The sequence below is a fragment of the Protobothrops mucrosquamatus genome, unplaced genomic scaffold, assembly GCF_001527695.2.
Source record: "Protobothrops mucrosquamatus isolate PMUCROS unplaced genomic scaffold, P.Mucros_1.0 scaffold54, whole genome shotgun sequence".
Classification (NCBI taxonomy): Eukaryota; Metazoa; Chordata; class Lepidosauria; order Squamata; family Viperidae; genus Protobothrops; species Protobothrops mucrosquamatus.
In genome coordinates, this window is record NW_015386435.1 from 605,029 (window position 1) to 618,371 (window position 13,343).

Genomic DNA, 13,343 nt, shown 5'->3' on the forward strand with positions numbered 1-13,343 from the left:
AAGACAAGTGGTGTACCATAGATTATGAAATTGCCTTGTTTCAGTTAATTATAGTTAAGATTATGTATGCTCTTGGATAAAACATTACATTGATGGTAATTAAAAAAACATATTTTTTAATCATATAGTTGCAAAATTGCCCCTACTCCACCCCGATGCAAGGGATTACAGGGTCGTTAAAAGAAAAAAAATCATAGTTGCAAAGCAGTTTACAAAACCGGGCCTATAAATAAAAGAAAATCAAATTGTAAACATCACTTAGTGTTTCCATGGTAGAAAACTCAAATAGTGTCCACTGTATTGCCTAGTTCTTGCTATTTTTTAAAAAAAATAATTTCTAAACTTAGGAGTAGTCATGCTTCAAAGTAAACTGACTGCCTTTAGCATAATTCCCAGAATATTTGCAGAAATTAGAATGTATTTTTTAAATTCAATTTTATGCTATATTTCTTTTTTTAACCCCATCATTTTTTCCTTAGAAAAACATGTGTTGTATGATGAATCATCATAAGTACAAGGGGGAAAAAAAGGCTAATTGTCAGCCTGGACAATTGCTGGATGAAAATATCTCCGAAGCTCTTTCAACATCCCAAATTCAAATGTTTATCCCATAATACATGACCTCTCAAGCTTTACTTATCTCCATTTTACATGTTTCAATTAATAAATTCTAAAGACTCGCATGACACAGGGAAGTGTTAGGAGTTGCTTACTTGAAACTTGAACAGTATTTTTCTTTTTACTAACGTCATCTAACGGGTCTTGCAGGCATTTGATCTTTATGAACAAAGATATGCTGCTGTGAAGATACATCAACTTAACAAAAGCTGGAGAGATGAGAAAAAGGAAAACTATCACAAGTAAGCATTTTTAAAAACGCTTCTTCCGGTGGCAAGTTAAAATGATACTCCAGTATCCACGATTAATAATTCCCTTCTTTCAAAAGGCATGCCTGCAGAGAATACAGAATACACAAAGAGTTGGATCATCCACGGATAGTAAAACTGTATGATTACTTCTCCTTGGATACAGATACGTAAGTATATAAAATAATGCTTCTTTGTTTAAGAGCAGTTTGAATTATATTAATACTTTTAATATCCAATTAATTTCATATTTTTCTTTTGTGCTTAAAACAAATACATAGGTTTCTTTTTAGTATCTAGACTATCTTTGTTTCTTCTCTTACAGGTTTTGTACAGTGTTAGAATATTGTGAAGGCAATGATTTGGATTTCTATCTCAAACAACATAAACTAATGACAGAGAAGGAAGCTAGGTCCATCGTAATGCAGATTGTAAATGCGCTGCGATATCTCAATGAAATTAAACCGCCCATTATACATTATGATCTTAAACCAGGTAAGTCAGAAATACCAATACAACTTCCTTTTTATATAGCGTTTCTGTAAAATATATCATTCACTTCATGCTTATTAAGAAGCCAATTTTCTATTTTTGTCCTTATTGAATCCATCAGGTTTGCATTGCTTAAAAAGAGGTAGCATAGGGTAACGCTTAAGGTGTTAGGTTAGGACAAGAAGGGGCAGATTGAGCCTCACTTGGCCCTATTGTTCTCTCTCAACCCAACTTACCATGCAGAATAGTTGTAATAGGGAAAAATTGGAAGGGGCTGCTAAGTGAAACTATGATCTAGTTTGAATTACTTAATGTATATATAGAGTTAATGTATTGCTTATTTTATTGTGTAATATTCTGGAATATAAAATAACAATAGTCTAATTTGCTTCCACTGCATAGAAACCTATTAATTTCTGTATGTTTTTGAATAGGCAGGAAAAAATTTTTATTTTCTTTTATTTTTGGATTGAGTCTCAGTAGATACTCAATATAATGTACAAATAGAAATAACAAAATACAGCAGCTACAGAGCTTAGTCAGTCAAGAAAAACTGAAATACAACACAAGTATAATGCAACTATAATTGCAAGCATTGTTGTCCTTGAAGCTTTTGTTTTTCTATAAAATTCAGTACAAATAGCATGACATTATTATAATACCCAAAACTGCATTCTTTATTTAAAAATCCGTCATTTGGATTTGAATTTGTGAAATGTATACTAATCTTTAGTAAAGTTTTTGTAGGTTTAGTTGTAAATAACTAAGTCTGCATGCATTCTGTGACTTTAAATATGTTTGAGGTACAGGAACTTTTATCTTTTTACCAGTTGTAAGCTATCCAGAGTCATCTGACTGGTGAGATGGGCAGCACATCCATTAAATAAAGTAAATAAATTGCCTTTCACAGGTTTCAAGTGCTACATGGGATAGTTCTATAAATATGTAACATACCTGTTAGATATTTCAGTTCTGTAAAATCATTAGGGCTGTGCAATGCAATTGAAAGCAAAGTATCTCAGAATAAGTGATTCACTGAAGCTGTAAAGCTCGTTGGTTGCTTTGAAAGCTATGCTCTGTTGACTCCGCGGGTATGTGTAAGCATAGACAATACTTTTCCTGTGTCCACCAATGAAGCAAAGGGGCTAAGCAAGTATGTATATCCATTGAGAATTGGAGCAACTTTTGAAACAGCCACATGAACTCTACAAAAGATGTGGGTGTTTGAATGATTCAAAGAGAGGTGCTTTGTTCATACTCCTGCAAATCATGAAACACATCTTTAATCCTTTGTTCAGCCCTAAAAACGATTACATTCTCATCATCTGAATGAAATGTTGTTGAGATACTATAATGGGCTAGAACTTGTTTTTTATAATGAGAGTTTCTTCTTTTGATAGGAAACATCCTGTTGGTTGATGGAACAGCATGTGGAGAAATAAAAATCACAGATTTTGGCCTGTCCAAAATAATGGATGATGATAGCTATGGTGTTGATGGAATGGACCTAACTTCACAAGGAGCTGGGACTTACTGGTATATTATTTTCCATTTCACAAACTTTTTTTTCTTTTATTAAACAAAAAGATGAAATAAAATTTTTTACATGATGTTTTAGTTATTCTCATGAATAACAAAGGTTATGTACAGCTGCCATACAAATATAGTAAAAAGACAGGTATCGTGCCTAATTCAGTTTATATCTTAATGGTATAGAATTTATCTTTTATCATGCTTAGCTTAATAAAAATCTGATACGCATATACAAACTGAGAAGTATTCACTGAAGGCATTTCAATATTCAACATATACATTCAGGCTGAGAAACAGACATCTTTTATATATTTTTTAAATGTAAAACATTGGTTCTATTGAAAAGGGGAAGGTAAACAGATACATTTGATTTATGAATTGTGGTGATCATTAAATGTTTCACTGCTGAAATCAAAGTTTCACCAGTATTAGCACTTTGCAGATACTTCAGGAAAAATGCTTTGCAACAAACAAGAACATATGAAGGACAGGATTTTTCCTCAGATCCTTAAAGCAGCATTGTATTGTGACTATATAACTTTGTAAGCTGTGCATAAATGATATGTGCAGGCCAAGCCATTTTCCTTCATAGGGAAAAACAACAAAGTATGTGATTGCAAGGCCATGTTTTGAACGTATTTGGTTTATAAAGTTGTAATTTGTGAGCATTCAGAGTGGCTTGTATTCATCTCAGTTATGTATCTTACCAACTTCTGACCTGGGTTTTGAATTCTCTATCAATTCAATTTCTAGTTTGGTCTACCATAATTTATTACAATTCAGTAAATTTGAGCTTGTTTGCTAATCCAGAACTAGAAACCAATACTTGTAATAAGATTATTATGATATATCCTTACTAGTCCTCCTATACTGAGAAGTGTAAAACAGATGCATTTTTGTCTTCGTACTCTAGAAAAATGAAAAGGATGGGATTTTTGTTCTGCTGTTAAATATGCTGCAATCGTATCATTTGTTATAGAACAGAAATTACTTGGAGGAGAGAGTTAAATGGTTTTACACAATGGAGTACAGATATTGAGATGAAGATTAGTAATTCAAAATCAGTAGCACTCATTTTGTAGAGACCTAAATGTTATCACCATCACTGGTTTATAAATGAGGTAGATATTGTACAGGTCCAAACCTTCAAAGAAGGTTTTCTTCATTCTAGAGTCTGAAACAAACATATCAAATATGTGAGTCAAAATGTACAGCACATCAATGCCATAGTACTGAATTTCTTTTCAACTAGAGGTGGCTCATACATTCCTGCAACCTTGCTTAGTTCTCTGTGGAGACCAGTGTGATTTATATTCTAACTTCCCTGTTGGTCCAATCTGAATTGTAAGAACTATTTTCAAGACTCCAGATGCATATCAAATGCTGTCTTAAGTCCAGACTAGTGAAGATAGAGCTGAGAATTTGGACTGTATGCTTATGTTTGTTAAAGTAATAACAATAACAGTAACAATAATAATAACATCATCATCATCAACAATAATAATAATAATTGGAAGGTCAACTAATCCAACCCCCCGCTCAGGCAGGAAACCCTATACCATTACAGACAAAAGGCTGTCCAGTCTCTTCTTAAAAACTTCCAGTGTTGGAGCATTCACTGCTTCTTGAGGCAGGTTGTTCCACTGGTTAATTGTTCTAACTGTCAGGAAGTTTCTTTTTAGTTCTAGGTTGCTTCTCTCCTTGGTTAGTTTCCATCCGTTGCTTCTTGTCCTGCCTTCAGGTGCTTTGGAGAATAGCTTGAGAATAGTTAAGTCTAGCCATATGAATTCGGTTCCTTAACGCTGGCTTTCCTTCATGATGCCACCAGTAAGCTCATTCATATGGCTTTTAATTGGGATGACTCTTCATTTTGAGTCAGGAATTCAGAGCACCAAATAGACCTCTTTGCTTCTGAGTTGCTTTCGAAGAAATAAATTGCTGCCATAAACCAACTTAGTGTGTTTATGTCTTAACAACTCCTACACATAGAAGAGCACACTCATTAGTAAGATGAAATGCCTGACCCTCTGCAATGCTGTACAAGAAACAGGAAATTTCCATTCAATTAGAGAGTCTATTCTTGTGGATCTGGAGCGGTAGAGCACAGTAAACCATGTGCTCCAAAGTTCTGTACTATTAGCCTTGCAACAAATAGTGTAGTATTAGTTCAGCATACTAATTGCCACATTTCATAACTTATTTGGGTGAGACTGAAGAATTGCTTGCTTCATTTTACTTTATAGCTTGGACATTGAGATATGTATAAAAGCAGCAAAATTTTATGTAGTAGTGTAGTTCACAAGTCAGAGAAGAAAGATATAACTGATCCTAAGATGCAAATTTTGAGCGTTTTAATGTTTTCTTACTAGTATGACAAGCTTATGAGGCAATGATTTCGCATTTTTATATACTTATGACTGTGTTTTTGTTTTTCTATACTCTGACTGAAATAATATTTCTACTCCTAATAATAATTAAAACAAACTCTTAGATCAACAATATTGGGTCCTGAAAGCTTTTAATAAACTTTTAATATAAACTAACTAAAGAAATAACTTAGGGTTATTATGAATTGCATTAACAACATACATGCTTTGTTTATGTTTGTGCTTAACCATTTTTGACTAGGTTTTCAAACATATCAACCTTCTAGTGGACAGCATGCCTGTTTAGCCTGAATGAATCTTTTCCTTTCTTGTTTTCGTTCAGGTATTTGCCTCCAGAGTGCTTTGTTGTAGGAAAAGAACCACCAAAAATTTCTAACAAGGTGGATGTGTGGTCAGTTGGAGTAATCTTTTTCCAGTGTCTATATGGTCGAAAGGTAAGCATGCACAGTAACTGCAATTTTCCATACAGAAAAGTTTGACTAGCATAATTCCATTAATCAAGAATATGTACAGGCAAATACTTTTTTTTCCCTTCTGTTCAATTGTGTCCAAATCTCGGGGACTTCCTGGTCAAATCCCTGGCAAGATTTTTTGAAATAATTTGTTATTGCCTGCTTCCTAGAGCTGAGAAAGTTGACTGGCTCAAGGTCACCCAGCTGGCTTTGTGCCTAAGGTGGGACTAGAACTCATAGTATCCCAGTTTCTAGCCTGATGCTTTAACCACTACACCAAAAGGGCTCTCCATTCAACTTACACATAATTTCATTTCCCATTGTTCCGAAATACTTTAAAATATTTTAATGTAGCATAATTTTAGATTTTAAAAAATAAGGTTTCTTTTTCAAACAAATATATGTATGTTTGGTATAATGAACTCTGAATTTTTTTTAACCTCTTTCCAGCCATTTGGCCATAACCAATCACAGCAAGATATACTTCAAGAAAACACAATATTAAAAGCCACTGAAGTACAGTTCCCAGTAAAGCCTGTTGTGAGCAATGAAGCCAAGGTAAAAGAGTTCAACCATCAAAGTCAGACAAAACATTTAAAGCTAACTACAAACAAAATGTATTTAATTTTTTGTAAGAATTGTTTTTTAATTTCACACATTTAAAAGCAAATGCATTTTTTTTTCAAACTGTTTCTGTGTTTCCCCAATTTATGTAAATCTGTTATCAGATGTTGGAAAAAACTATCAGATACTGAAAATGATTCTCTGGAATCCTGAAACATTGATCTTGTTGAATACAAAATAAGTGTAACTAAATGTTAAGATGAGTGACGTTAAAAATACTTTCAATATCAATAATTGCAGAAGTCTGAACTGGATAAGCCAATTTGTTTTGTTCTGTAATCTTCAATTGTAGAAAAAAAATCCTAAAGTACAGTTATATGGTCCTAAATCCTAAAGTACAGTATCACTGTCATTTGTTTTAAAATTATATTTGCTATTGTGAACTAGGCATTATGTAACGTTAAATCAAGCATGTTGGTTAAAATGAACACGACTACTTTCCCAGCAAGCCAGCTTCAAGCAGTGCATTATAAATCTTAGTTTAATTAAATTTAAAATTTTAATTTAATCATAGACTATTTCAAACATCCTTGATTTAAAAGAAATTGCAAATTTCCTGAAATGGAAAGAAGGGATTATCCAACCTAAATCTTTGTTTTAGCTCATTGATGTGCTTACGTAAATAGTTCAGAACAAGTTTTATCTATTTCCTCCAAGCTAACCTAATGAAATGGCATGTTTTATGTTGAAATGGCATGTGTTTATGTTGAAAAAAAAATCAGCTGTGGCATTCGGACACAATTTCTGGTTAGTTTAACCATAATTTCTGACTAAATAGAAATAGTTTGTTTCTAGCTTGTTTAACCATTAGTCCTTGTTGGAATCAAGTGGAAACTTATTCATAGAATTCCGCCATACTTTCCATGTTAATAGCCTCTTTATCCTCTTCACATGAAGGGAGAATATTGCATTTTCTCTCTACTTTCCACAGAAGAATATGTCCAAGAACACTATATTTGTTTGTAGTCCCGTCCAAGTTAAACACGTTCTGTGAGCTTAGCAAGACCGGGCTTGCCTGGTGCTTCTGGGCTTGGATTAAATATTTTTATATTGTATAGTGCTACTTCTTTCCAACTGTGTCATCCTTTTTACTGTAACCTATTATCTAACCTGATCCATTCTTTCATTCTATAATTTCTTTGCTCTTGACAAAATTGTTAATACTCTATCAACAACAACTTTCCACATCTAAGAACACATAAAGTATAGTGAATGCTAAATTTGGAAATTTACTAGTTCAGAATGATCATAATCTAAAGTAAAATGTACAGGCTGATATTTGGAGTTGTGTTTACCCCAACCGTTTTATATATATATGCAAATCGCTGAATAATTGTACTGATCGGATAGATTTTTGGAGCTGAGAAATTCTGAAGATAATATTAATACATATAAAAGACAGCATGATATAGAACCTCTTAATGAATCAAACCTTTCAGGTTTTAGAAGAAATAGGGTTTTTGAACCAAGAAAAAAATGCAGTTCTTAAGTCAATCACTACAGGAGACTTGCATCTAATAAAAACAGTGCTGATGGAATGCAGAGACTTTTTTTTAAAAAAAACATAGTTTTTATTGAAAAATTTTACATTGATAATAAGTACATTCAAAGAAAGCAAAATATAGTTACAATTATAGTAAATGTGACCATGGAAAAAAGAACTATGAAAAAAAAGGAGATGGGAGAAAAACAACAGAAAACATGAGAAGAAAATATAGATAAATGGCTTCCAATCTTCCTTTTGGCAGCTATAGTGCAATTCTAACCAAACCTGCCTAAGATTACATCATGATTCTCTTTTTTCTATCACATGTATCTCATGCCTCCCAGCTGCTCAGCTAACTCAGCAAGCAAAATGCAAAAAAAATTCTTCCCACTGATTACCTATAAGGAGCAGCTGTGAGATAACAAGTGGGTTATCTCACAATCTCTCCTTTATTCAGAGAGAGTTCATTGTTCAATGTTGACTTTCTGGCTGTTGATTTCTGCCACAATGCCATCTCCACTCTTTTGAAGATGTGGTTCACTATAAATCACACCAGAAACTCCCTCCCTCCCAAATTCTTTTTTTTTAACATAGTATTCTAATTGGAATTTCCTTAAGTATATCTGTGTTATCATCATCAATCTTCAGTTGAGTATTACAATGCTGCTGCAAAACATGATCTCTAGTCTTCTTCATGATAACATGCACATACCTTGGAACACTGCTTCATTTTGCAAATCATATATTGATCCTGTAAAACTTATCAATCTCTGCTTCTGTGTCATCTTCATCCCAATCTAAAAAGTTAGAAATGTAACCATTTTTTCTTTGATATCTTCCCCATGAATTATCGCGGGTCTCATAGAAACACCCAAAGTCAGAGGTGGCCTGTGGGCCATAGAATACCCAGATCTGCTCTAAATCTTAAAACCAAAAATCTTTTTCTCTCACTTCCAGTTGTGCCATGTTGTCTAAATCTTTCTCCACCTCCCTAGTTATAACTTCTTCTGTCTTACTTTCCAAAACTTCTATGTTGTCATTAATTTGTTTTACATTTTTCAGCCAGTTGTCCTACAGATTTCTCAGTCTTCTTAACTTCTTTCATATCCTTTTTCAATCCCGGTAAATCCTTCTTCCCCCTACTTTTTTAAAAGCATCCAAACTATTGACAGTTTTGTTAATTTTTTTTCTTTTAAGTCAAAATATTTTAAGTTGTTTTTATTTCATCTTAATTACAAAAAGGTGACTTACCAAGTGCCTTTGTTCTTTCCTGTCTTTCCAAAGATCTCTCTTAAGTTTGCTTGTTTATTGTTTTGTATTCCCCCTGCATTATTTTTACAAATAACTCAAGGTAGACATATCCAATACACCTTCCTCTTACTATTTTCCCCACAACAACTCTGTGAGCTGAATTGGGCTTAGAGAGAGTGACTTGCCTGAGGTCACATTAATTGTACCCAGAATGTTTAAGAAAGTGAGACTTTTGCTGGTTATATGGCCATAAAGACTACACAGTAGTTTTGAACACAATGTTGATCTCTTGTCTCCTAAGCCACTAAACTCGTGATTGACCACAAGAAACTCAATTTCTGTGATCTGTTTGTGAGGAGCAGTTATCCAGACTATAACTGGGCAATCTCCCAATATCTCCTTCTCCAGAGGGAATTTGGTTGGTTAGAAACTTGCTGTCTGGTTGGCAAGCTTGGCCATAGTGCTCTCCTTGCTCATAGGGATACTTGCAGGGATGTCTACCCCGCCATGACTCCTCAGCTAGAAAACAGGGACATTTATTAACAGAACAGGAAGAAAAGAGTTGTTTTGGCATCAAGTAACCCAGTATCTAAATAAATGTTATTTTCATCCATTCATCTTCTCTTTTGCCTCTCCATATTTGTTTCCAGGGATTGGGAAATCTCTTTAATATCACAGGAAGGAAGTGAGGTTCCAGAGAGGAAAGTGAATCAGCATATTCACTTTTTTCTCCCGGGTACATTGATGCCTCTCCTGAATCAAAGGGATTTATGTAAATGGAGGGATCATTAAATCTCACACTAATTCTGAATTTGCTTTCTATAGTTTTATCGAAGATTATTATGCAAATGATGATTGGGAGAAATAAGTAATTTCTGTCTCCAATAACAAGATTATACATTTAAAAGGAAAAATCAGGGAGAAATGGCACAGAATTAAACGTTTTAAAAAATTAATTGGCAATATATATTATTATGTACGTCAGTAACTGATTTTGATTTCTCATCCCTTTACAATGATTTAATCTTAAATTAGAATTCAGTAGATTTTAGAACAACGTTACTCCCACTATTATAATGTGGCTGTTAAGAATACCTAATACAACATTGTTGAGCAATTCATTTATGGCCTGCTTGTATTTTCTTAGTAATACTTAGAAAATGTTACTTATAATTAGCATCTCTGATTACTTAACATATTATACTTAACTATAAATGAAACACAGGTTCTGAATTTGTTAGGAGGTGCTGAACAAATCTAGCCAAGCATGGCTTATTGAAAACATCTGCTAAATTCAATGTAAAGTGAAATTTGAATCAGAGATTTCAAATTTTATATTATGCTACTTCATCGTTTATGTGAAGGGGTTTCCATTAGAACAGTGGGATTTTCACCTACATGCTCTTCAAATTGAGGTCGCTCAACCTCTAGGACACATTTGGGAGATGGAAGAAAAAGGAGGAATACGTGCTTTTGGTTGACATTCCATCAGCAAACTGCATTTAATTCCACACCATACTGTCTGTTTTTCTCCCTTCTAGGCCTTTATCAGGCGTTGCTTGGCCTACCGTAAGGAGGATCGGTTTGATGTCCATCAGCTGGCTAACGATGCTTACCTACTTCCACACATGAGAAGATCAAACTCTTCAGGAAACTTGCATATGACTGGACTGGCAGCCTCTCCCACACCACCTATATCAAGCATTATTCCTTACTGAAGCTTCTTCACCAAGATGGTTTGCTTGACACCTTCATGATATTTAGCTGCAGTGGACTTTCATTTGAAAGCATCCTGTTAGCCTTGTTTACGGCAGGACAAGTTTAACAATGGTGTCTTTATACTGTGGCCCTTCAAAGAAAAGTTGTTTCTCTGAGGAGACTGGATCATGATCTGAGAAGGGTACCTTTATTTTAGATGTTCATTTTGAAAACTTGGAAGGACAGCATTGCCCGCTGCCTCCCAACCAGATGTACTGTGTTATTAAGACTGAAGAAAATGTGTGTTTGGACTTCTAGGGAGGGAATACTGTAAATAATCTTTTTACTTTAAAAAAAAAACCTTTTGGTTGATACTGGAGAGTTCTTATAAAGAGGGGTAGTTTTCATTATTTCAATAAAGAAGAAAATGGAGCACAGAACAACAACTCAGTGCCTGGACAAGATAAAGAAAAAAGCTAAATAAAAGAATTTTTCTTCCCAAGAAGTCAACATTTCAAAAACCAAAGTCAAGTTGAGTGACACAGCTTTGTTTCTTAATTTCAGTGGATAGAAGGGATTTAATATCGGGGTGGGATGGGGGTAGGGCTGGTGCGAAGTTTTTAAAAATGTGTTTGTTGATTGAATGACTGTATTTTCAAAGGGATAAAAATAACAGTTCCAGTGAGGGAGCAAAATCTAGTTTGAAACTAGCTCAACTATTTAAGTGGCATTTTGATATTTAGCAGAATTGTCAGCTGATGTCTGCTATCCAGGCTTTTTGTGGAGGATTTACAAGGCCATGTATGTAACCAAAAGCAAATTGGTCGTGTTTAATGTTTCTATGCAGGATAATGACAAATTCCCTTCTAATTATATTGTAAATGTATTGTACAGATGTCATATTTTCAGTTTAAAAAAATTCAGCAACTTATTTCTGTACAAATGTTTAAAAGTATGGCTTTTTCTAATTGGATATTGTATTTTTTTTAAGTCTCATTGAAGGCGCTTTTAATTGCTGCTAAATGATGTTGCTTTTGCTTTTGCAAAAAACAAAAACAAAACAAAAAAAATCAAAACAACCTCCTTAAGGTGCAAGTCAGCTGAAAGTCCTAGAGAGACTGAAAGTAGATAATTCATTAACAATCAAGGCATGTCAAACCGATCTGTGTTGGAACTATACAGTACAGTTCAAGTCAGTTTCCTGACCTGGAGCACGTGGATACTAGATGTAGAAGTTGTTTATGGTTATTCTCGGTTTCTGGAAGTACTGTCTACAAGGTGGGAAGATGTTCCTCTAAAGAGATGTCTCTTGTGGCTTGTACAGATATTTTAAAATGTGAAACATTTTCTAACTGCCTTGTATGGTAAGATTTTTTCTTTTTCCGAATGCAGTATCTCTCTTCCATACAAGATTCCTCTTGTCATATTCATAATGCTGAATACTTGTATGTAACTTTGTCCATGTTGCAGAAAGGGAGGCTGTATTACCACAGGTTTTTCATTTAATATTGTACAGTTAAAATGTGGCTCTTGTTTCTGATGTTGCAAGCCATTTTGTTTTTGTTGTACATAAGGATACATTAACTGTCTCTTCAAAATGCTGCTGAAATTGTAGAGAATGTAGCCAAAACAGTAATAAAATAATGAGAGTTGAAATTTAAACTGGTTTTCAAGGTCTTATTTTGGAATATAAAAGACAGTTACAATGTCTTTTATTCATAATGCAAGGAATAGTTTCCCTAAGTCACTCAATGTAAAACCAATTATTTTCTGTTCAATTGTGTTTAATCAGACTACTACATTCTGTCTTGGAGCCAGTCCATCTATTATGTAGGATAATGCACCAAATTTAGAATTGCCTAATCACAAATTGAAGGATTCTTTCTGCTAATAGAGAGAAAAAATAAATTAGTAAAAACATCCCATTGGATGAAAAAGCAATCTGGTATATTTTGTATATTTATTTCCTTATCTCTGAAGCCCCATACACTATTTTACAGGGCCCTGCAGTCCTCCAAAGCAGTCCTAGGAGGATTGGGGGATTTAAGAAAAAAATGTCTTTATCGTGACACACTATCTGTAGGAGATGACCAGGCTGAGCCTGAGGGAGGAGTCAAATGCGTCATAAGTCATGAGTCCCTACCTGCCCACAAGAGATCTAAGTCTACCCCCCCTTGAAGGCCTCTTAATTTTCCACTCATTTCCCTTGATAGACTCTTTTGTCAGATTCTTGTAGAGTACTTAAGCTTACAATACATTTGAGCTCCCTGAATCACCTGATTTCTCCGGCGCTTATTATCCAACCCAATCAGAGCAACAGCCCCCGTGACTATAATTTTTGCAGTGGCAAAATTTTATGTTTTTTGCCACAAGTTCTAAAAGCTTCATCTTACAATAGGTGAAATGTATGTGCGTTTGATCATACAAGTGCACATATAGGGTTACATCTCTTGTAAGTAATGTGTAAAATGATTCCTGTTATTCGAGAACATTGAAAATCTTCTGGTTTGTGACTGCAGTTCTGTTTTTCAGCATTTGTATTACTGCTTTTTAA

The 13,343-nt window shown here is 34.2% G+C and overlaps 1 protein-coding gene across 1 annotated transcript in view; it reads left to right on the top strand.

Moving 5' to 3' along the window:
- The window catches only part of TLK1 (tousled like kinase 1), an 82,088-nt gene extending 69,657 nt beyond the window's left edge, over nucleotides 1–12,431 (top strand). The window contains exons 15-21 of the mRNA XM_015811868.1: nucleotides 769–860; nucleotides 947–1,036; nucleotides 1,192–1,361; nucleotides 2,759–2,894; nucleotides 5,601–5,712; nucleotides 6,181–6,288; nucleotides 10,633–12,431. Coding sequence (XP_015667354.1) covers nucleotides 769–860; nucleotides 947–1,036; nucleotides 1,192–1,361; nucleotides 2,759–2,894; nucleotides 5,601–5,712; nucleotides 6,181–6,288; nucleotides 10,633–10,809 — 885 coding nt within the window. The 3' untranslated portion in view covers nucleotides 10,810–12,431. The remainder of the gene's footprint in view (nucleotides 1–768; nucleotides 861–946; nucleotides 1,037–1,191; nucleotides 1,362–2,758; nucleotides 2,895–5,600; nucleotides 5,713–6,180; nucleotides 6,289–10,632) is intronic.
- Nucleotides 12,432–13,343: the final 912 nt, after the last annotated feature.